We start from the raw sequence: 25,961 nt of genomic DNA, 5'->3' as shown, positions 1-25,961 counted from the left end.
CAGCCTCCTGTGATTTCCATCTTCTTGTAAGGGCCACCCTTCCGGTCATAAGTTCTAATACCGTGATGTGTTGTTGATGTCTTGTGTCTTTGGTTTTTGTGCAGCTATGGATGTCCTGGTCCCTGTGTGTCTTCATGTGTGTGCTGTTTACCTTTGTCTGTGTGGACAGCCTTTCCTTAGCACGGGTTCCAGTCAGCAAGGCTGAGACAGGTTTGTGTGTAACTGTTTGGTTCACCTGTCTTATCCATAGTCCTGTTTATGTACCCCCTTCATGCTGCTTGGCCAGTGAGACTCCTGCTCCTCCGTGCCTAGGAGGAGTGGGTTGTCTTACCCTGCTCCTTAGCCCAGGGACCGGTCGGAGGGTAAGTCAGGGATCCGAGGTTCCTGCGCATGGGTCCTCCTTCCATCAAGGTCGGCCCATGCAGGTAGGAGACAGGGTCAGCGTTAGGGATGCAACAGGAGGTGACCTGCGCCCTGATTCTGTGTTCCTGGCGAGTAGCGACTGGACATCTTCCCTCACCGCACGGCTGAGGATTTCCCCCATCCTCAGCCGTGACAGTATGACCGGAAAGGCTCCTTGCTTGGAGGTTCCCTCGAAAGAGGGGGCAGCATGTACCGCCATCTACGGATGGGGTGCATGCGCGTTCTCCGGAGGGAGATCGTTATAGGGGTATCACCGGTTACGGCGCGGTGAGTGGCATTCCCTGCCATTCCTTTCTCACCGTGTCCGTGTTGGTGTCTCCTTGTTTGTCATTCCCCTCCCCCCCTCCCCCCCTCCCATTGTTTTTTGTGCCTCACCAAACTTCCCCTTTTGTTGTTGGGAGGAGCTTTGAGGGGTGGGAGTATCCGGCCCTCGAAAGAGGGTGAAGCATGTACCGCCGTCTGCGGAAGGGGTACATGCGCGCTCTTCGGAGGGAGAGCGTTCTGGGGGTTTCGCCTCTGACGGTGCGGTGAGTGGCGTTTCCCCGCCATCCCTTCACCGTTGCCTCGTTTGGCGTCCCCCTGATTTTATGGCACCGGTGTGTGTGTTTGTTTGGTGTGCGGGTGCACACCTTCGAAAGAGGGTGCAGCATGCAGTGCCATCCTCTTGTGGCCTGCATGCGCGTTCTCCGGAGGGAGAGCATTCCGGGGGATCTCCGTTAACGGCACGGTTGGTGGCTTTTCCCCGCCACCTTACCTTCCGTGTCCGTGTTGGGGATCCCTCGTCCCTCTCCATGTTCCCATCTCTGGTCGTTTGCTGGCAGCACTCCGTAAGTGGTCCGGCTGTGTGCTGGTTAGGAGTGTCTGCTGGCAGCGACTGGAGTGGGGACGTGTGTGGAGAGTCCCCTCGTTCATTTCTCTGTGGTTCCCCCCCCCCCTGTGTCGCTGGTGCGGGCTGCTGGCCTCGTCGAACTGGCTGAGTTGTGTGCTGGGAGAGGATGCAGCTGACAGCGACTTTTTGGGAACCGTGTCTGAGAGTGGACGTCCCCTTCTCCCATCCCCTTGTGTGAGTCCCTCACGTGTTTTTTTTTTTTGGTGGGGGGGGCTTTGAGGGGTGGGAGTGTCACGACGGCTACGGTTTTGGCCGTGACTCCTTGGGAGCCGCATACAGTTGCCCGCTGTTTGGGTTGTTGTTTCAACAGCAGCTTGAGGCTTGATGTTTGCCTCAAGTGCGGTTGCCGCGGACAACAGGTATGTGTGCGGTCCCTTTTGGAGTTTGTGGTCGTGTATGTATGCACTGTCGTTTGTCTGTGTGCACTCTGTGTAGTGTGTGGTGTGCACGGACACCTTTCCTGCACTGTGGTTGCCCGTGGCAACGTTTGTCGTTGTGTACATGTGGTGGCAGTGTCCCGGCCTTGGGGCTGACTCTCAGGACACGGTTGCCACCCATGTCATTGCCTGCGGCAACAACCACAGTGTGTTTGTTGTGTTGGACACTTTCCCTTTAAGTTGGTGTTTTCCCTTTCCTGTGGTGCTGGAAGGGTTAACTCCCTTCCCAGTGTGTGTGATGTCACTGGGTGTGTCTGACCGTTGGGTGTGGCCTCTTAGGCCTATAAAGCCTCTCACTTTGGCATGGCTCAGTTGGTTGCTTCAGTCATGCTTTGCTGTTGCAGCCTCCTGTGATTTCCATCTTCTTGTAAGGGCCACCCTTCCGGTCATAAGTTCTAATACCGTGATGTGTTGTTGATGTCTTGTGTCTTTGGTTTTTGTGCAGCTATGGATGTCCTGGTCCCTGTGTGTCTTCATGTGTGTGCTGTTTACCTTTGTCTGTGTGGACAGCCTTTCCTTAGCACGGGTTCCAGTCAGCAAGGCTGAGACAGGTTTGTGTGTAACTGTTTGGTTCACATGTCTTATCCATAGTCCTGTTTATGTACCCCCTTCATGCTGCTTGGCCAGTGAGACTCCTGCTCCTCCGTGCCTAGGAGGAGTGGGTTGTCTTACCCTGCTCCTTAGCCCAGGGACCGGTCGGAGGGTAAGTCAGGGATCCGAGGTTCCTGCGCATGGGTCCTCCTTCCATCAAGGTCGGCCCATGCAGGTAGGAGACAGGGTCAGTGTTAGGGATGCAACAGGAGGTGACCTGCGCCCTGATTCTGTGTTCCTGGCGAGTAGCAACTGGACATCTTCCTTCACCGCACGGCTGAGGATTTCCCCCATCCTCAGCCGTGACAGCCACTAATGAAAATAATACAATAGAGAGAGGGAGGGAGGGGGGGCCGCACACTGTGCCACCAATGAAAATAAGACAATAGAGGGAGAGAGGGAGGGGGGGGGGGCACACTGGCCACCAATGAAATTAAAACAGGGGAGGGAGGGGGGTCTGCCCTCTGCTGCCTGGCAGCCCCTGATCTCTTATAGGGGGCTATGATATGCACAATTAACCCTTTAGGTGCAGCACCTGAGGGGTTAATTGTGCGGATCACAGCCCCCTGTAAGAGATCGGGTGCTGCCAGGCAGCAGGGGGCAGTCATGTACACAGTTCGTAGTATATTCTAACTAGAAGCATCCCCATCACTATGGGAACGCCTCTGTGTTAGAATATACTGTCGGATATGAGTTTTCACGAAGTGAAAACTCATATCTGAAAAAGCTTTTATGCAGACGGATCTGTGATCCGTCTGTGTGAAAGTTGCCAACGGCCACGGATCACGGACGCGGATGCCAATCTTGTGTGCATCCGTGTTTTTTCACGGACCCATTGACTTGAATGGGTCTGTGAACCGTTGTCCGTCAAAAAAATAGGACAGGTCACATTATTTTGACGAACAGGAAACACTGATCACGGATGCGGCTGCAAAACGGTGCATTTTCCGATTTTTCCACGGACCCATTGAAAGTCAATGGGTCCGCGAAAAAAAAAACGGAAAACGGCACAACGGCCATGGATGCACACAACGGTTGTGTGCATGAGGCCTTATAGGAGAGGATCCGTCTGTGCAGACACCAGACGGATCCTCTCTGAACGCTAGTGTGAAAGTAGCCTAAGTCTGAATGGTTTTGATTCTGCAGTAAAAGCACATGGATTTCTGCAAGCCCCTTTCACAGGAATGAAACAGTTGTACAAATTTGTAAAAAGATATGGATGGGCACTCATATATGAAGATATAGGACGCAATTTATTCAAACATAAATTCTATAACAATAAAATACACTGAATTAAAAATGTATGTAAATAAAAAAAATTACAAATAGATTTGATGTCCTTTGGATGGAGGTGAGAATAGCACAAAAATCCTCACTAGGCTTTCCCCATATATAAAGAGGGGGGGAGGAGGACAATTGTGCAGTTAATCTCAATCCAAACAAATAATATTCCTCCAAAGTAAATCAATTAATTTATAAAATGGCATAAGTATCCAATTCATAAGAACACATTAAATATTACATATATATCCAATATTCAAATATAAATATAAAATGCACACATGTGCTGTATTGCCACTGACTACTCTTGGTTATTAAAAGTGTGTCACAAATACGCAAACAACGTTCCACATATGTTGCTTCTCCTTTGTGCTTGATATTCTTTTGCAAAATGTATCCAGTCTCCGTTGTATCAACAGAGTAATATTGCAATTCGACCTAATAGAGGTTGTTAACATAGAAAAGTCCTTAGCGTATTACTAAGTGCAGTTTGTTGTCTCTCCTTAAAGGGTTTCTGTCACCCCACAAAACTCTTTTTTTTTTTTTTGGATAGTTAGATTCCTCATAGCGCGATATAGGAGAATATAATAGTCTTACTTACTTTCATGCGGCCGATTCTTTATAAAACGAAGTTTTATAATATGTAAATGAGGGCTCTACCAGCAAGTAGGGCGTCTACTTGCTGGTAGCCGCAGCAGAAAACCGCCCCCTCGCCGTGTTGATTGACAGGGCCAGCCGTGATCTCCTCCTCCGGCCGGCCTTGTCAGTAATTAAAAAATCGCGCGCCTCTGGTCATTCGGCGCAGGCGCTCTGAGATGAGGAGGCTCGTCTCCTCAGCACTCCCTCAGTGCGCCTGCGCCGATGACGTCTTCTCTTTCGATGATGGGGTTAATTGTGCGGATCACAGCCCCCTGTAAGAGATCGGGTGCTGCCAGGCAGCAGGGGGCAGTCATGTACACAGTTCGTAGTATATTCTAACTAGAAGCGTCCCCATCACTATGGGAACGCCTCTGTGTTAGAATATACTGTCGTATATGAGTTTTCATGAAGTGAAAACTCATATCTGAAAAAGCTTTTATGCAGACGGATCTGTGATCCGTCTGTGTGAAAGTTGCCAACGGCCACGGATCACGGACGCGGATGCCAATCTTGTGTGCATCCGTGTTTTTTCACGGACCCATTGACTTGAATGGGTCTGTGAACCGTTGTCCGTCAAAAAAATAGGACAGGTCACTTTTTTTGACGGACAGAAAACACGGATCACGGATGCGGCTGCAAAACGGTGCATTTTCCGATTTTTCCACGGACCCATTGAAAGTCAATGGGTCTGCGAAAAAAAAAACGGAAAACGGCACAACGGCCACGGATGCACACAACGGTCGTGTGCATGAGGCCTTATAGGAGAGGATCCGTCTGTGCAGACACCAGACGGATCCTCTCTGAATGCTAGTGTGAAAGTAGCCTAAGTCTGAATAGTTTTGATTCTGCAGTAAAAGCACATGGATTTCTGCAAGCCCCTTTCACAGGAATGAAACAGTTGTACAAATTTCCCTTAGGGTACGACCACACAGCACAGTCATGTTGCGGTTGCGCCATGGTCACACTGAGTTCTAGTATTGTGTGGCCATACGAGCTGCAGCAGTACTAGAGCCTCTGGCTCAGCTATTTCCATCATCCCCACAGATGTAAATGGGGCGGTGGCCGAGCTTGCGCAGTGTGCTTCCCATACATTTCTATGGGACTTCCGAAAAAAGGAGAGTCCACCGCTTGGCTATTTTCGGCACTCCTATAGAAATGAATGGAGGGCAGTCCGCTTTCCTTCACTTTGCGGGCTCAGTTCTATAGGATAGATGCAGATCCCAAAAGTATGAGAAGGAAAATCTCTTTAAAAGGGTTTTCCGAGATTTTTATGATGACCTATCCTCAGGATAGGTCATCTGTATCTGATCGGTGAGGGTCCAACAATGCAACCTCCACAGCCGCATTGCAACCGTGGCTGACCACTGCACGCGGTCAAGCGCTTAGAGCTTATTTACACATCTGTATTACAAATGGTCCATTTGTCTGCTGCAACACGAAGATGATATTTAATATGGCAGTGAGGTCCACATAGGACATATACCCAGAACAATTGTCTCTAATGACCTCCAGATCAGTGTTCTGTGAGACATAGACCAAAATAGGAAGTGCAGTGGTAGTGTGAATAGCACCACTGACTTCTGGGGGGTCTTGGGCTGTCCGTGTACAGTCTGTTGCGCACGTGGATACTACATTGATGGAAAGTACTGTTTGGATGTGTGGATACACTTATAGCTCAGAGCAATTTAGATATAAACATGTTTATAGCCTTTTATTAACTGTAAGTTCATGGTACAAGGTGCTGCATAGTGATATCACATAAAAATGGTCAAAATTAGTTTAAAAAAATTTGACCTAAGAAATGGGTAATATAAATATGGATAGCAAGTCCACATAAGAGGATTTCTCTCAGAAACAGCAATACCTACAGACGGACTGTATAATCCAGGGGTGGACTAATTCTGGAGTAACTGGCACCAGCACTGGCTCCTGCTCTGGAACTGGGTGTCTGGATTTACAGCTGAGTTATCATTTGGTCCTGATATTCTGTATGAGATAAAAACAAAACATGGAATGTAACATATAGCATGCAGTATTCTGCTTGTGCATTGATACCCTTGGCACCCATTTTACCGTTTTGACCTATGTCTAAGGGCTTTTTCTGATGAGCAGTGTTAACATCCGGTTGCTGTCCAAGTGTAGAGTGGATAGCACCCTGACTAAACACTGACTCATTAGGCAAGGGCCACACGTCGACACTGGTCGCTTGACACCTGTCACGGCCAGGATCGCTGAGCAGCGGTGATCCTATAGAAATAATGGGATTGCTTCAGTCGCAAGAAATCCAACACGGCTGGATTTCTTACAACCAGTGTCGCTGTGTAGCCCTTGCCTTATAGCCAAAGGACCAATTCATGTGTGCAGAGAAAATCGCAAAATGCATCATTTAAGTCCAATCTTTTCTGCAAGACTAACCCATTATAGTTAGTAGGTGCACAAAAAAATGGACTGCACATAGGCAGTATCCGTGTGTGGTTTGTTGAAAAAAAAAAATCAGCAATTTTTGCGGATCCGCAAAAAATACGGATTACCATCGGATTACCATCGTGTGACAGCAATTCTTACATTGGTTATGATACTATTTTTTACAGCTTTCACTGTGTGATATAATTGATGTGTTTTGTGTATTCTGCAATTTCCAAAAATATCAATCATTCAGTAGAGACCTATTTATGGGATCCAAGTCTAAGGCGCAGCTGCACTGCAGAAGTAGGTCAAGGAATCTAAAACAGTACAAATAATAAATGTGATCGCTGCAGCATACGGACAGGTAAAAAAATCCAATATTCTCAAAAAGCTTATCAGATAATTGCATAAACGAGCATTGGGAACAACTTTAATGATGGCTGTTTTCTACTTCATTTTCTGTGGTATAGAGATCTTGGATGATAGAAGAAGTTTTACAAAGACAGAAGAAACCTCCAATGGTGAAATATTGCAGCACTCCAGCTTTTCGCATGTCTTAAAAGAAGCTGTAACAGCGAAACAATTAGTTGTTCCATGTACAGGAGTCCCTGTCCTGATTGCTGTTTTATTGTATTACATGCCCTTTCTCTTGGAAGTTTGTTTAGCAAAACTTACTGTAAGGGTCAATTCACACGTCCGCAAATGGGTCTACATCCGTTCCACAATATCAGGAACGGGTGCGGACCCATTCATTCTGAATGGGGCAGAACGGGATGCGGAGAGCACACTATGTGCTGTCCGCATCCGCATTTCCGGAGCTTTGGCCTCAAACTTCTGGGACGCGGCTCCGCAAAAAAATAGAACATGTCCTATTATTGTCCGCAATTAAGGACAAGAATAAGCAGTTCTATGGGGGGTGCCGGCCGGGTGTATTGCAGATCTGCAATACACCACGGACGTGTGAATGGCCCCCAACGCCGAGTTGGCAACGCGCTCCCTCCCTGCAACGCCGCCGGAATCCCATTAGTGAGGAAGAGCTAAGACGTGGCTGGCGTCCTCGTCTCCATGGTAACAAGGGGGCGGAGAGGACCTGGCTACGCACGCCTCTTCAGCATGGCCGGCGTCATTCGTCCCCTAGACAACGAGCAGGGGGGGAACTGAGCGCCGATGTCAATGAGTCAGCGCTCAGGTGTATTGATGTGCCATCTTGGCTCCTGACCAAGACTTCGATCTTGAATTACGCCTTTGTGCACTTTGTTACCTCCTGGTTATTGACCTTGGCTTCCATTGGTTTCAGTTGTGGTTTTACTCAGCCTGGGAAGCTTGTTGCTTCTCTGTTTTCTGCCCTTGTCTTTTGTTTTCTCCCCTTGTTGTTTCCTTCCTTTAGGCCCCTGCATGTACGTAAGCTAGGGTCTGCCGCCCAGTTGTACCCCGGCAGTTAGGACGGACCATGCAAGTAGGTAGGGATAGGGGAGTGGGTGGAATTTAGCGCTGCTCTTATCCCTACCTTTTCGTGACACGTCCTACGAGAAGCTGGAGTGCTGCAATATTTCACCACTAGAAGTTTTTTCTGTCATTTTCTCTGGTGTAGGAATATTGGATGATAATATCTGATGACTTGTCTCTCCTATAGCAGCTATATTCTTTATTTTTTTTATTTTTTTATTACTACAGAACATAGCATGCATATATATCAGATTCTCTCAACACAAACCAAGAACATTCAAATAATTCCAACTTTTACTGCAAGCTATATACATAGAGGAGAGGAAAGTCTTAAATACAATCTGGTCATTTTTCCCTCCCCTGCATGATCTTTCACTACAGCTTGTTCCCAAAACAGTTTTGTGAAAATGTGGAGAACTTTGGAATAATCCGAAGACCTTTGAGGGAATACTGGATTCTTAAAACTGTTCACAAGTTGTGCTTATATAATTTATTATTTATTCTCCAGGTTGTTTTTAGATCATTTTTTTATTCCTGCTAGGGGATTTACACATGATGTATCCTGATCACGTCCCTAATACATTGCAATGCTGTTACACTAATGATATAATACAATGCAATAGTGTAACACTAATGTACATGCCAGACCTAGGGGCTTTGTTAGGGCCCCGGCTGCCATGGCAATGTATCAGCACTCTGGGGTGCTGACAGGCTTATAGATGGAGCCCTTTTGCCTCTATAAAACCACTTAGGTGCAACAATCACTATTGATGGTCGGCATCTTTAATGGCTAAATGTCTGGGTTTGCAGTTATCTCAGATCTCAACTGCTAGAACAGGTGTCGGCTGCATAAAACAGACGATGCCGACATGCAATAGAGTAACTGTACCAGCACCACCACTGTGCAATAATAGTACGGCGGAGGGGTGATTCTCTAGATCAGATCTTCTCAGATTTTTTCTAAGGATCCTCACCAGCCAGAGCATGGTAAAAAATGAAAAATATTACAAGCAAGCACAATACTAAAACAGAGATTTCTGGAGCCAGAGAACAGTCTGTGCAGCTTATGCTGAGATACGTCAAAACTGCTCTGCCTCATCTATAGCTGGGGGCACCTTCTACTGAGGCTCTTGTAAGCACTTTTCTAGACATTGCTGGTGCTTTTTATAAATTGCTGTATTGGGGAGATCAGAAGGCGAAAACAGCAGGCACAATGTGGAAGTATGTGTGAGGTAATATGTTTCTAGCCAGGATAAGCAGGGTTGCTTATATGTTGTCCAAGACATTTTCTAGCGCCACGTTTTAAAGTCATGATGCTGCAAAATTTCTTTGACTGTTTCTTTGACGCACGAACACAATCCAGGTGATCTGAGACAGCAGCTGGTTATTGTATTTCCTAATGCTTATTTGTTCTGCTGTGACTCAATAGCATCTTAGGACAAGGCCACCTAATTTACAGTACTGGCAGTATGTGTTAGACCATAGATCCATCAGAGCATGTGTCTCACTAAAGGCCCTATACGCCTTAGACTATTGTCAACTCTCGATGGGACCAGCTGACAATCTAATGTGTATATAGAGCTGACGAACAGATGAGAAGGATTAAATGCTTTGAATTTCACACCCAATCCTTTTGTTTGTCCAGGAGATTAGTGTCTGGAAGTGGCCTTGTTCTCTCACCCTGTGCCGAGCATGTATGTGTATGGAGGAGTTGTGAGAGATAGCTGCCGGTTGAGTCAAGAGCTGTTGAATGTGTATGGGCACCTCAATTCTTAATCTAGGGATTTATGCTTATCTATAGGTGCAATGGCGTATTACAATAGGGGCGGTCGGGTTGGCAGGCCCAGCACCGCTGGGGGGCCCGATGCCGTCCTGAACGCTCACATACTGCGGCGAGGCATGGGAGCACATAGTTCCCTATCCTGCCGCCGATCACCACCATAGGCTTCAGGCCTAGTAGGCCTGAGGCCTATGTGGTAGTGAAATCCCGGCTCATGACATCATTGCACGCCTGTGCTGGGACGCATCACTGTGATGTGTGCGCACCTGCCTCATGCCACCTTCCTCTGCGAGCAAGTGCCTGACCATGGACATAGGTGAGTATTTAGCTTTTAATTATTTTCCATTTTCTTATTTTTTTATTTGATGTGCCTACTTTGGGGGACATGGGGGGTGGAGACACACAGGAGGACATATTAGTGAAGAGACATCAAGTACATTGGGGGAAATTACTATATTGGGGCTTCTGTATGGGGACAAATTACTATGTGGGGGAAAATAATTATGGGGAGATTACTATGTGGGTGCTGTGTGTGTCCAAATTATTATAGGAGGGACTACTATGTGGGGGCAAATTACTATGTGGGGGCAAATTACTATGTGAGGGCAAATCACTATGTGGGGCAGTGTGGAGGAAATTACTGTGTGGGGGAAACTTTTGTGTGGGGACAGTGTGGGGGAAACTACTGTGTGGGGGCAGTGTGGTGGAAATTACTATGTGGGGCAGTATGGGAGAAACTACTGTGTTGGGGCAGTGTGGGGGAAATTACTATTTGGGGGGAAATTACTATATGGGGCAGTGTGGGGGAAATTACTATGTGGGGCAGTGTGGGGGCAAATTACTATGTGGGGGAAATTACTATGTGGGGCAGTGTGGGGGCAGTGGAAACTACTGCGTGGGGCAGTGTGGGGGAAATTACTATATGGAGGCAGTGTGAGGGCAATTCTATTATTTTTAGGGACACTATACAGGGATTATTACCTGGAGCACAATATAGGGTGTTATTATTACTGGGGGCACTCTAGGGGACAGTATAACTGCTGTGGACACTATAGGGACATTTGGGGTAATTTATCAAACTGGTGTAAAGTGGAACTGGCTTAGTTGCCCATAGTAACCAATCAGATTCCACCTTTCATTTTTGATAGCTCTTTTAGAAATCCAGTTCTACTTTACACCATTCTGATAAATGACCCCAATTATGTCTATTAGGGTCATTATTTTTTCAGCAGTATAGTACCTGAGGCATTGGTATTGGGAGTGGCAGCAGGATGACACTGTGGGGACACCAGGGTTAATGGAAAAATTTAGAAATCTAACGTGTCTGTGTAACAAACACTGTAGAGACGAGATGCGCCTGAAAGAATTTGCCATGGCGGTCTGGCTTAAAAGGAGGAGAAGAGGAAAGAGAAAGTCTACATGATAGGAGATGTCCCTGGATGTAAGAGGTATGTGGTGCTGTATTCTCAAGTCTTTTTTATTATAATTATATGTATTTTAAATTTGGCGACCAAGTTTAGAAACCAATTTGGGGTAATTCAGGGTATTTTTTTTTTGTCTGAAGCACTGCAGCCTCTTCATACAAAAATAAATAAATAAATAAAATGGAGGGAGTGGCCCAAGTTGGGTAGACAGCCCCGAACCTATCATGCACTTAATCTGCCCCTGTGTAGATGTGCTTAGAACAGTTATTTCTATTGCTGGATGGTTAGTAAATGTGTGTTATTGCCCTGTAATAAAACTGCAGCATACCTGATTCAGTTTGTGTTCCAGTTATTTTGTTGGATGTTTCATTATTTTGATTCTGCTTCACTTCATCAGTTGGGCTTGGTTGGAAGGGATGTGACACAGAAGAAGAAGGTTCATCACTTGATTTCTTTACTTCATCAGTTTCACATGGTTGGCAAGGATTTGACACAGAAGAACAAGATTCATTACTTGGATTCTTTACTTCATCGGTTGGGCTTGTTTGACAGGAATGTGGCACAGAAGAAGAAGGTTCATCACTTGGATTCTTTACTTCATCAGTTGGACATGGTTGGCAGGGATTTGGCACAGAAGAACAAGGTTCATCATTTGAAATCTTCTTCACGTCATTAGTTGGACATGGCTGGCAGGGATCTTTCACAGAAGAACATGGTTTTGTCTGTCTATCAGAATCATTGCCTTCATATATATTTTCAGATTCTGTAGGCACTTCAGTTCTAAGGCCCTCCATTCCAACATGATGTTGATCACTTCTTATTTTGTCTTCGGCATCCTCTTTGTTTACTTCTCTGGAATTATTTTCCTTTCTATTTTCTGATTCTTCCAATTCTCTCTTGGTACTGTCAATCAAACTATCTTCTATAACTTTATCACTGTCTCCAATTTTTATCTCCTCAGTTTCTACTTGTTTTGCATCAGTGGAACCTTCTTGGGCTTTTTCATCTCTAATTATTTTACTGGAATCGCCTGGACTAACAAGAGTTGACTTTTCTTTAGTTCCAGTTTGTTTAATGAGGTCAATGTTTTTCTGTGTTACACATTCTGACACCTTGTCATCTATTGCCCCTTGATCTTTTGGAGACATTTCCTTTGGGTCACAATTTGAGTCACTTTCTCTTCTGGTCTCCAAGTCTTTAGTTTCTTTAGGTGTTGATGTATCATTCTGTACATTCTCCTCTGTGTTCTGACTTACAGATTCTTCCAACTGTTCAGTATCTGTAAGTATGTGAGATTCCTCATGAGTCATGTCATCAGTTGAAGTAGAGATGTTTTCATCTGTGTTGGAGTCATTTGAAGTTGGAGATATGATATTTGCCTCAGAGTTCTCATTTAAAGAACCTTTATCACTAATTGAAATGCTTGTCCCTGGGTCTATTGAAGCCATAAAAAAGGAGCTGGAAGAACTTATGGGTGATGAGATCAGCAGTGAACTTCTTTTACTGAAAATGAGAATTGTATACATTAGGAATCAAATACTAGATTAGAATAAGTCTGTGTTAACTATATGATGCATTTTCAGCAATTTTGCCCCTGTTCTCTGCTATGATGTTCTTCCACACTAAGGTGTACTGCACAATTTCCCACAGCCCACAATTATGTGCATGCTTCTAATGAACTAGCAGGGGATTCTATGTGCAGGCATCCTCTTCTTCCCTTCTCCTTCTCAGACAATAATATGATCCCTTAGTGAGACATAAAGGGGTTAGCCAGTTTAGAATGTAATTGGTGAAAATATCATATAGTCATGCATGCTCCATACAAATATATATCACTGTGCTCTAGCTATCCTAATAGAGGCCACCGACTGCCCTGGTGTTACAGAAGTAAACATACTCACCTGTAATCCTCTGCTTCCATGGGCTCCAAGATGGTTGTGACCAATTCCTCTGGCTACTCCTGGTGTAGCTTCTATTCTGAACAGTGCTGAATAGCAAATTAACTCATCCAGCGAATGCGCAGATACAGGTAGCAAAATCTCCTGTTTATTCGCATGCAGGGTTAGGGTTAGGGGGTTAGGGTTAGGGGTTAGGGTTCACTGACTAAACACTGACAGTGTCAAAGCAGCCTTAGGACTCATGCACACGAGCATAATCGCATAGTGCCCGTATTGCGGATCGTAAACGGCCGGTCCGCAATATATGGGCACTGGCTGTGTTTACTCCGTGGTACTGATGCAGACCCGTTGACTTTAATGGGTCCGTGATCCACAACATACAATCAAAGATAGGCCTACACCTATCTTTTGCGGACTAGAGGCACGGATTGGAAGCCCACGGAAGCACTTCCATGGGCTTTCAGGTCAGTGCCTCCGCACCACTAAAAGATTTAACATGTCCTTCCATTCTAGTCATTGTGGACCGATATTTGTGGTCTGCAACACGGGCGCCGAGCCATTACACTCGTGTGCATGAGCCCGTAGTAATAGGGAGCCTAGAGAGTTGCTGGAGAGTGAATGAATACAAATTGGGGCATATTTACGAAAGTGTCTCCACCTGATTTCATGAGTAAAAAGCCTATTTCCGACCATCTTATTTTTTAAGTTTAATTTACCAACTGATTTTGTGCCTCTTTTGGAGGCATTTGTGCCTGTTGTGCCTATTTTGAGAATTAAGACTAATTCAGAAGTTTTCTAACTTTTGCACCTAATTTCCGTCCTATTTATGTAGGCGAGCCTTATTTTGTGGCAGATTCAGTCTAATTTCTATGCCACTCCGGGGCGACGTACTTTTGTCTCTTTTATGGGTGGTGAGTTGCCCCACAATTTACAGGGCTCTCACAAGCGGTCCAAAATGGATACGTTTTGCCCTAATGCATTCTAAATGGATAAGGATCCGCTCAGAATGCATCAGTTTGCCTCAATTCCGTCTCCATTCTGCTTTGGAGGCGGACACCAAAACGCTGCTTGCAGTGTTTTGGTGTCCGTCTGACGAAACTGAGGCAAACGGATCCGTCCTGGCACACAATGTAAGTCAATAGGGACGGATCCGTTTTCTATGACACAATAGAAAACGATTTAGCTATGTTAAAGATAATACAAGCGGATCCGTTCTGAACGGATGCAGACATTTGTATTATCTGAACGGATCCGTCTGTGCAGATCCATGACGTATTCCCACCAAACGCGAGTGTGAAAGTAGCCTGACCTACTTTCATGAAGACGTGCGCCAAAACTCATCTCACTTGCTCAACATTTTCATGCAAATTAGACCAGTTTTAGTGAATATGAATCTCTCTTACAAGAAACAACCACTAAAGACAAACCAGATTTATTCCGGGTCAATTGTAGACACAATTTGACAATACACCATTTTTTTTTTTTTTGCTCGAAAAAAAGGCGAACTTGGTAAATGTGCCGCATTCTGATTTGGTGACACTACCTTCAAGTTCAAGATGATCTTGAAGTGTAACTGTCTTAGTTTTTTATTTGCTAGTTCATTAGAGCTAGGCATGTATACCTGAGTTAGGGTACTTTCACACTAGCATTAGAGAAATCCAGCAGGCAGTTCCGTTGCTGAAACTGCCTGCCGGATCTGAAAATCCGCGTGCAAACGGATATAATTTGTTTCCGGATCCATTTGACAAATGCATTGAAATACCAGATCCGTCTCTCCGGTGTCATCTGAAAAAACGGATCCGGTATTTATTTTTTTCTAATTTTTTCACATACGCAGACCAGAAAACCGGATCCGTTTTTCTGGAACACTTGGTACCGGATCCGGCATTAATACATTTCAATGGAAAATAATGCCGGGTCCGGCATTCCGGCAAGTGTTCCGGAATTTTGGCCGGAGAAAATACCGCAACATGCTGCGGTATTTTCTCCGGCAAAATACCGTAAAAGTGACTGAACTGAAGACATCCTGATGCATACTGAACAGAATACTTTCCATTCAGAATGCATTAGGACAAAACTGAAGCGTTGTTTTCCAGTAATGAGCCCCTAGGACGGAACTCAATACCGGAAAACTTTAAAGCTAGTGTGAAAGTAACCTAAGTCTGTCAATGATTGTCAAAAGATCTATAATTACCTTATAATAACAGCTTTCCTTAATGTCCGCTGTCCCTTTCCACTGGTCCCTTAAAAGACCGTTGCTATGCCTTGTTTGTCTTCCCTTTAGTATAAACAGAAGACAGAGGGGCGGTCCTTCACACTGCATGCCTGCATTAGACTTCAGAGTGCAGAGGCGTGTCTCCCAGTAATCCAATCTGATTGGCTGGCAGAAAGCTGCTGGCTACAGCAAGTGTGTATGTGAGGTGAGGAAAGAAAGTTTTGGCCTCAGAGAACTGGCAGAGGAGCCATCTTGAGAAGGTCCTCATATTGTAGAGGTGAAAACAGCCATAACTAAGAGAAAAACTCAAAGAAAATAGTGGTACTGTTTGTGAAGAAACTAGAGATTGCTTTATGTATAATGCAGCAGCAGCAGCAGCAGCAGTAGTAACATATGCTAAAATTGATCTTTTGATGAAAACATGGCGGTTACACTTTAAGTAAACTAAACATACCTTTTGACTCCTTTCACAACAAAGACTTTGTTGGAATGTTGTCTCTCTAGTTTACTCATAACTTCATATAGGTCATGGTTCAGCTGCAGGGAGGATGAGATACATTCAGTAATTAATTGAAACGACCTAAATTGTTACTGGCAGACAAAGAACACACAAGAAGTGGAGCATTACTAATTGTTTGATATGGACACCTGCTCTACCTATTCTGTGCTGAAGATTTTATACTTCAGGCTTATGCGCTATAAGGCCTCATGCACACGACCGTATGTATTTTGCGGTCTGCAAAAAATACGAATGATGTCCGTGTGCATTCCGTATTTTGCAGAACGGAACAGCTGGCCCCTAATAGAACAGTACTATCCTTGTCCATAATGCGGACAATATTAGGACATGTTCTATTTTTTTTGCGGAACGGAAATGCGGAGACGGAATGCACACGGAGTAACTTCCTTTTTTTTGTGGACCCATTGAAATGAATGGTTCCGTATACGGTCCGCAAATAAAACGGAACGGACACAGAATGAAAATACGTTCGTGTGTATGAGGCCTAATTTAGAATAAACTATTATATTTGTATTTTATGATTTTTTATGATTTTTTTGGTATTTTGATTTGATGATTTTCAAAATAGCATCTACGTGGTGTGGAAATTTTACAAGCATAGGGCTCATGCACACTAACGCGTTTTTTGTCAGTGTCCGTTCATTTATTTTTATTTTTTTGAGGCTTGTATGAGGAACCATTCATTTCAATAGGCGCCAAAAAAACGGAAATGACTCTGTGTGCATTCCGTATCCGTATGTCTGCAAGTCCGTTCAGCAAAAAAAAAAAAAAATAGAACAAATCCTATTCTTGTCCGTTTTGTGGACAAGTACAGGCATTGTTACAATGGATCCGCAAAAGCAAAAAAAAAAACTGATGTAACACTGATGTCACACTGATGTCACACTGATGTCATCCATTTTTTTTTTGTAAGGATCTGTGTTTTATGGACTGCAAAATACATACGGTCGTGTCATGAGCCCTTAACTTGATTGTGGGGCGGATTTTGATATATGATTTTCAGTGCAGATGTCACTGTCTAATGAAAGGAGTGAAATCTGGTGTAAATCCATGTTGAGATCTGCAGCAATATCTGCATGTACCACATACGGATTTTGGTGCAGATTTGGTGAGGAAATACAGCGAATCCGCATAAAAATCTGTATGGAAAATCTTCATGAACTACACTGCCATGTGCATGTATCTTGTAGGGACTAATAAGAGAACACCACTCATTATACTGTGCTATAAACTTCTAGCAATATTTGTTTGTTATGTGGCAGATTTACTAATCCTGTCTAATATTTAGGCAGTGTAAACTTAAAGGGGTTGTCCAGGATTAGAACAACTACTGTCCACAACACATGGACAGGCGTATTGCTGTTTGTGAAAGAAAGCAGCCATGTTTTCTAATTCTGGATAACCCCTGTAAAACATGCCCATTTGCACCAAACCACGCCGCTTTTTCCGCTAAGATTCCACCTTTTGTTTTCCAAAGGAGCTCTGAAAAGTAAAAGCTGGAATCTGATATAAAGAAGCTTTGCAGATATTTATCATTTAAAATTTTCTGCCATTTTGGGGCACGTTTATTAAAACCGGCGCTTTAGATGCCGGTCGGCCCTGTGCTGGCGGTGGATCCGACGAAGGCGCCATAACTTCGTTGTATCCAGCATCAGTGTAAGGCCTAGTTCACACAATCGTTTTTTTGTGTTCCGTATACAGTCCATATACGGAACCATTCATTTCAATGGTTCCGCATTAAAAACGGAATGTGTTCCGTAAGCATTCCGTTTCCTTATTTCCGTTTTTCCATTCTGTTGAAAGATAGAACATGTCCTATTATTGCCCGCAAATCACGTTCCGTGGCTCCATTCAAGTCAATAGGTCCGCAAAAAAAAAGGAACACACCGTTTTTTTGTTTTGTTTTGCGGGCCGTTTTTTGCGGTCCGTATACGTTACGTATACGGAACCATTCATTTCAATGGGTCTGCAAAAAAATATATAGAATGTACTCCGTATGTATTCCGTTTCCGTGTTTCCATATCTCCGTTCCGTGCAAAGATAGAACATGTCCTATATTTGGCCGCAAATCACGTTCCGTGGCTCCATTAAAGTCAATGGGTCCGCAAAAAAAACGGAATGCACGCAGAAATGCATCCGTATGTCTTCCGTATCCGTTCCGTTTTTTGCAGAACAATCTATTGAAAATGTTATGCCCAGCCCAATTTGTTCTATGTAATTACTGTATACTGTATTTGCCATAGGGAAAAACGGAACCGAAACAGAAACACAACGAAAACAAAAAAACGGAACAACGGATCCGTGAAAAACGGACCGCAAAACACTGAAATAGCCATACGGTAGTGTGAAAGAGGCCTAAATGTAAGCCAACTTCCAAGCTGTCTTACATTTAGACCATTTTTTACGCCTTAGGCCTCTTTCACACTGGCGTGTGCGGCCCGTTGCCGTATTGCGGCCCGCAAAATGCGGGCTGCAATACACGGGCGCCGTTCTGTGGGCATTCCGCATCACGGATGCGGACCCATTCACTTGAATGGGTCCGCTAATCCGGAGATGCGGAATGGTGCGGTACGGAACCACGGAACGGAACCCTACGGAAGCACTACGGAGTGCTTCCATGGGGTTTCATCCCGTACTTCCGTTCCGCAAAAAGATAGAACATGCCCTATCTTTTTGCGCAACGGCCGGATCGCGGACCCATTCAAGTGAATGGGTCCGCGATCCGCTGCGGCTGCCCCACGGACTGTGCTCGTGCATTGCGGCCTGCATTTTGCGGGCCGCAGCACGACCACGGGCCGCACACGCCAGTGCGAAAGAGGCCTAAAACAGGAGTAGAAAATGGTGAATGAGATGGACCTTACGGCCTGTCCCCTTCCCTGCCCAGGCCACACCCACAATTTTAGACCTGGCGTGAGCGGGACGAAGTTGCAGATAGCGGCGCAACTATCCATAGCGCTGCCATCTGCGCCTGAAATACGCCTAATTTAGGCATATTTCAGCTTAGTAAATGAGTAAATCACCCCTTATGTGTCTCCATGTCTATAAACCATGTTTAGGGCTCATGCACACAAATGTTTTTTTTGTCTGTGTCCGTTCCGTTTTTTTGTGTGGTCCGTACGTGGAACCGTTCACTTCAATAGGGCCGAAAAAAATATGAAAATGACTCATGTCATGTGCGTTACTTGTCCGTATGTCCGCAAAAAAAGAAAACGTCCTATTATTGTCCGCATTCCTGACAAGGGTAGGACTATACTATTATGGGCGGTCATTCCATTACACAAAATGCAGAACGAACATGGCCAGTAGCCGTGTTTTACAGATCTGCAATTTGCGGACCGTAAAACAGCGATGGTCGTGTGTATGAGTCCTTAGTCTGATCCTGCAGTCACTCTCCAGATATTTGATAACATGCATCCAGTAGGTTAGTAAAAATCAGGGAACAGATAGCAATTTTACAGGACCAGGCTACGCAGAATTTGTTAGTCTCTTACAATGGAGACACACATATCTGCATAGCAGCTGTACAGGTTATTCATTTATTTTATGCATTTATATAGCGCTACTATATTCCGCTGCGCTTTACAGACATTAGCATCGGGCTGTCCAAATGGGGCTCACAATCTAAGGTCCCTATCAGTATGTCTTTGGAGTGTAGGAGGAAACTGCAGTACCCGGATGCCATTTTTAATCAAGACTACGGTACTTTCAAAAGTTGCTTTATTTCTTATTATAAATGCATTAGATTAATAAAACTGGTTGTAAAGGTGTACATCTCCTCTAATCCCTTAACGCCTTCCTGGCAGAGCCTATTTTGCAAATCTTCTGCTGAGCAGATTTTGATGGATTGGTTTATAGGCACCATATTGCTTTTGAACAGCCTCTGGGTATTTTCTGAGAGCCTATGTTTTTTATTTTTCTTTAGACAGATCTGTTTGAGTATTTATTTTTTGCTGGATTAGTTGCTATTATCATTGGTATCATTTTGGGGTACATATGACTTTCTGAGCACCTTTTATTTTGTTTTTTTGGGAAGCGTGATAAAGAAAAGGCAGTAATTCTGCCATTGCTTTTTGGGTTTTGTTATTGCACCGTACACCGGGTGGGAAAATTTATATTAAATCTTCATTCTGCTGGTCAGATACCAATTTTACCAAATTTTTTTCCCACCGTTTTACCACTATTACTTTTACGCATTTTTGGGGGAATAAATAATGTTTTTGCGTTTTTAAAAAAAATTCTAAATATGGTCTTGTGTGAGGGCTTGTGGTTTGCTGAATGAAGTGATGTTTTCATTGGTAGCATTTTGGGGTAGATACTACTTTTTGATCATTATATGTTATCATTTATGGCAGGCAAGGCGACCAAAAAATAGCTGCAGTTTTTAATAATTTTTTTATGGCATTCACCTGACGGGGTAGATCATGATATTTTTATAGGGCAGGTCCTTAAGGCTTGGTATTACCAAATATGTCTATTTTCATAATTTTTTTTCAATTGTAAATGGCTTGATGAGGGGTAAGGAGCACTTGTGTTTTACTGAAAACTTATTTTTTCATTTTTAGAAAACAGTTTATTTACTTTTCTTTTTTTGTCCCTTTATGGGGCTTCAACTTTTGAGGATTTGATCCATTGTACAGTGCATTGCAATACATTGTTTTCCATTAGAAAAAGAAAACTCCTCATAAAGTTACTGTATGTCAACAGCAAAATAACCTCAAAATGATATGATGAAAACATGGAAAAAAATACTTAGCCTTTAGACCCAAACGGGCCTGTTTGTTTAGGGGTCAACAGGAGACAAAGGTACTATGTAAGACTGCAATGTGAGTGAAAATTGAGCCTAATTTGGTGTAAGAGTTCCAGTTCTTTGTGTGAGATGTCAGAGATGCGGTGTATTCTAATCTCACTGTCATCTGATTTCTTTGGGGAACCTAATAGCGGCAAACATACAGCATTCAACTAACCACAAAGTGATATGTTCCAGTTTCTGCTTGTGACATATGATCAAATGTTATTTTACAATACCTTACTCATCTCCTTGTAGAAAACATCGCTAAGATTGGAAATATTCTGGAAAATAGTCACATAACATCCAATTCGACTGCAGAACACAGAAAGCATAAGTTAAAAGAGCAATGAGAACTATAAATATATTTATAGAACATACAAAAATGTACACATTTGAAAAGTAGAGATATAAAAAGTCAGATGAGATTGAGCAGGTCGAATGCCTTTGTGATCAGGTAAAGTGCAGTAGAAACAATCAATACCACTAGATGGCAACAGTGACTTTCTAAACACATACCAATGTAATTTTTTCAAATGATAACATAAGGAATAATAAGCTCTTTTCAGACCTCACCTAAACCCTACATGTCTTAACGTGGTTGTCCGAGCTCTATCCTCAGATAAGGTCATCGATATCAGAAGGTTTTGTGGCCTGACACCAGGCACCCCTACTGATCATCTGTTCTCTGCAGATTGGAAATGACACAGTGGATGGAGCCAGAGGCAGAAACCTCTGTCTATTGCGTATTGGTCATGAAGGTCCCTCCTGCTGGTGCCTACCTGGAACAGCTGATTTGTGGGGGTGCCTGGTGTCAGACCATCAACGATCTGATATTGATGACCTGTCCTGAGGGCCATCCATATCTAGAACACAGACAACCCTTTTAGGACATGTCAGTTTTAGTAAATAACTGTGTTCCCAATAAATTAACAAATTATCCTGGATCATCTTTCTTTGGACCTTTGCACTGTACTATTCTGTTATTTCTCCAAGAAACGTATAAATAAATTTAACAGCTTTTAAAGGAGTGTTTCAGTCGGGCATTATCAGCACTGGTTGGTCAATTTCAGGCTGTGCAGGGATACACCCCCAAATGATAACATCCAGATGTCAATGTATTCATATATTTCCAGGAGGTATAGTAGAGGAATTGCACAACATATAAGGGGAGAGTTATCATCTCCCTGCACTAGAAAACTGGCGTTAAAAGATCGCAAACTGTGGGTTTCTGACTTTTTAAAAAAAAAAGTTGAAAGTGGCATTTTTGTAGCCTACCACTTTTCAGAAAGGGGTGTGGCAAGGGTGGTAAGGAAGTGTGACCGACTGCCACAACAAATTCATTTGCATTTACGTCACTTTTCTGGTGCAAATGAAGCCAGAAATCTATAGCAGCTGTTTACTGTATATCAGTGGCATAACTAGAACTGACTGGGCCCCACAGCAAATTTTTGAATGGGCCCCCACCAGCAGCCCATGCGGCTAGTCAAGATAACTCTCTCAGACTAGGCGAGGCAGCCACTCCATCCATTTCCTACTTCATGTCACTGTAACTGAAATCCAGAAAGCTGCAGTGGTTTCAGCAAAGTGGAGTTTGCTGAGATAATTTTGTCTAGATGTTGTTCTGGGCTGGATTTCATGAAGACTGGGGGATAGGTTTGGAAGTGGGATCTGCCAGTCCACACCCTTCCACTACATGTATTGTCTTTTGCCGGAGATGATCGCAGATGAGGCGTGCTGCTGTAATCAAGGAGGAATAAAACAACCCTCTGTGTATGACTTGGGGGGATAAAGGCTGAGGAAGCCTGAAAGAGAAGGGAGCCTGAGAGGCTCTGTGTGGTCTCAGCCTGGAGGGCTGAGGGATCACGAGGCTTTGTAAAGTCTGAAGTTTAAGGGGCCCAGCGACGCCTACGGAAAGACGGTCGCACGGTCAGAGTCGGGAGGACTTCTGGACCATCTTCCCCCCAAGGGTGTTGGTGTAGTCACAGCCTGGAGGCTGCTGGACCGTATATATGGCTGAGGAAGCCGGATCTAATCCCATGTGTGAACGGCGCTCTATAGGTGAGGTAGAGACAACACGTGTATTAGGGGCAAGAGGCTGGCAGGGCCATGGGCAATGAGCACTTTCATTGTGGCAAAGGGTTAGGTTAAGAAATTTGTATGGGGGGGGGGGGGGGGCTGAGCGCTGCTTCAGTTTTCGCCTCAGGCAACAGAAAGGCTAGGTGCACCCCTGTTGAGAAAGGCTCTAACATTGAGATGAATCGTCTCGTCCACGTGGGTAAATACATTTATTATTATTTTGTATTAACTTGAGAGTGCTGCCTGTTTGCATATATATATATATATATATATATATATATATATATATATATATATACTTAGCAAAATGACGAGGCAGTACTTCCAGCTTTAGGTGAACGGGTGAGGACCCCAAACTTTATTCCAAGCGACGTTTCGGCCTGCTCAATGAGGCCTTTATCAGCTTGATAAAGGCCTCATTGAGCAGGCCGAAACGTCGCTTGGAATAAAGTTTGGGGTCCTCACCCGTTCACCTAAAGCTGGAAGTGCTGCCTCGTCATTTTGCTAAGTATACATCGTGGAGGAAGGGCCGACCTCTGTGGGGAATTGCACCCAGTTCACTAATTCTGACTGTGCTGCTGCACTATTTGTGTTATATATATATATATATATATATATAGACAGTTATATAATATAACTGTCTCTGCATACAGTAGAACAGCTTGCCCTGCCTCCCATTGACAGCGTGCCGGGAATACAGGAGAAGAGCTCACTGACAGCGCTGGCCACACTGATCACTGAGAAAGACCTATATATATATATATATATATATACACATATACAGTACAGACCAAAAGTTTGGACACACCTTCTCATTCAAAGAGTTTTCTTTATTTTCATGACTATGAAAATTGTAGATTCACACTGAAGGCATCAAAACTATGAATTAACACATGTGGAATTATATACATAACAAACAAGTGTGAAACAACTGAAAATATGTCATATTCTAGGTTCTTCAAAGTAGCCACCTTTTGCTTTGATTACTGCTTTGCACACTCTTGGCATTCTCTTGATGAGCTTCAAGAGGTAGTCCCCTGAAATGGTTTTCACTTCACAGGTGTGCCCTGTCAGGTTTAATAAGTGGGATTTCTTGCCTTATAAATGGGGTTGGGACCATCAGTGGCGTTGAGGAGAAGTCAGGTGGATACACAGCTGATAGTCCTACTGAATAGACTGTTAGAATTTGTATTATGGCAAGAAAAAAGCAGCTAAGTAAAGAAAAACGAGTGGCCATCATTACTTTAAGAAATGAAAGTCAGTCAGTCAGCCGAAAAATTGGGAAAACTTTGAAAGTAAGGGCTATTTGACCATGAAGGAGAGTGATGGGGTGCTGCGCCAGATGACCTGGCCTCCACAGTCACCGGACCTGAACCCAATCGAGATGGTTTGGGGTGAGCTGGACCGCAGAGTGAAGGCAAAAGGGCCAACAACTGCTAAGCATCTCTGGGAACTCCTTCAAGACTGTTGGAAGACCATTTCAGGGGACTACCTCTTGAAGCTCCTCAAGAGAATGCCAAGAGTGTGCAAAGCAGTAATCAAAGCAAAAGGTGGCTACTTTGAAGAACCTAGAATATGACATATTTTCAGTTGTTTCACACTTGTTTGTTATGTATATAATTCCACATGTGTTAATTCATAGTTTTGATGCCTTCATAGTCATGAAAATAAAGAAAACTCTTTGAATGAGAAGGTGTGTCCAAACTTTTGGTCTGTACTATATATATATATATATATATATATATATATACACACATACAGTCAGGTCCATAAATATTGGGACATCAGCACAATTCTAACATTTTTGCCTCTATACACCACCACAATGGATTTGAAATGAAACGAACAAGATGTGCTTTAACTGCAGACTGTCAGCTTTAACTTGAGGGTATTTACAACCAAATCAGGTGAACGGTGTAGGAATTACAACAGTTTGCATATATATCTAAAGATATTAATCTACTGTCCACTATGAGGGAGCAGTGAGGGTAGAAGCCTGGCAGCTTCCAGCCCAGCCCGTCTTTCTAGTCAGTACTGTACTGTACTGAATTAGGCCTCATGCACACGACCGTTGTTCTGGTCCGCACTTCAATGGGGCCGCAAAAGATGCAGTCAGCACTCTGTGTGCTGTCCGCATCCGTTGCTCCGTTCCTTGGCCCCACAAAAAAAATATAACATGTCCTATTCTTGTCCATTTTGCGGACAAGAATAGGCATTTCTACAATGGGCCTCCTGTTCTGCAAATTGCGGAAGGCACACGGGCGGCTTCCGTGTTTTGCGGATCCGCAATTTGCGGACCGCAAAAAACTGAACGGTCGTGTGCATGAGGCCTTAGGAAGATGGATGTGCCTTAGCAACGCTCATTTAAGAGAATGCTGCTAAGGGATATTTCTGGCCAAGTTTTCTACTATAAGGCCTCATGCACACGACCGTTCCATTTTTTGCGATCCGCAAATTGCGGATCCGCAAAACACGGAAGCCGCCTGTGTGCCTGCTGCAATTTGTGGAACGGAACAGGCGGCCCATTGTAGAAATGCCTATTCTTGTCCGCAAAACGGACAAGAATAGGACATGCCTCATAATTTTCACGGAGTGCTGTCCGCATCTTTTGCGGCCCTATTGAAGTGAATGGGTCCGCACCCGAGCCACAAAAACTGCTGATCGGATGCGGACCAGAACAACGGTCGTGTGCATGAGGCCTAAATGTAGGATTTTTCTAAATGAAGTATATTACAAAAAAGTTCCCTATCACAGTCCCTACACATTAGCAAAAATACATGACAGTTACACTTTAAAGTAAGTTTTGCTCCCCCGATTTGTACCTGTTGAAGAGAATTGGCAGCTCTTCTCTTAATTCTTTGTTCATATCTTCAAATATAATCTGAGATTTATTGAACTCCTCTTCTGCCTAAACAAAATATTGATTTACCTTAATAATCAACCATTTGAATGATTAAGTGCAAGCTACCAAAAATACATTATATTCTGCACTGTTCATTTAGATAATTACAAGGGAATGTGCAAAATGGTAAACCTACCATCCATTGCGGTGCCGCTTATTCCTTATTGACTTACATCATTTTCTCATTAGTTCCTGGTTACTACAGGATGAGGACATATCGCCCAGGTGTTCCCCAATGCATATTT

General features: G+C 44.0%; 1 protein-coding gene across 1 annotated transcript in view; it reads right to left on the bottom strand.

Moving 5' to 3' along the window:
* Window positions 1-5,956: 5,956 nt before the first annotated feature.
* The window catches only part of BIN2 (bridging integrator 2), a 52,414-nt gene continuing 32,409 nt past the window's right edge, over window positions 5,957-25,961 (bottom strand). The window contains exons 7-11 of the mRNA XM_040425916.1: window positions 25,637-25,722; window positions 20,975-21,050; window positions 15,884-15,966; window positions 11,645-12,819; window positions 5,957-6,246 (exon numbers count right to left, since the gene is read on the bottom strand). Coding sequence (XP_040281850.1) covers window positions 6,215-6,246; window positions 11,645-12,819; window positions 15,884-15,966; window positions 20,975-21,050; window positions 25,637-25,722 — 1,452 coding nt within the window. The 3' untranslated portion in view covers window positions 5,957-6,214. The remainder of the gene's footprint in view (window positions 6,247-11,644; window positions 12,820-15,883; window positions 15,967-20,974; window positions 21,051-25,636; window positions 25,723-25,961) is intronic.

Source organism: Bufo bufo, chromosome 3 (assembly GCF_905171765.1).
Source record: "Bufo bufo chromosome 3, aBufBuf1.1, whole genome shotgun sequence".
In the NCBI taxonomy this organism is placed as follows: domain Eukaryota; kingdom Metazoa; phylum Chordata; class Amphibia; order Anura; family Bufonidae; genus Bufo; species Bufo bufo.
This window is presented reverse-complemented; position numbering and strand designations above follow the sequence as displayed.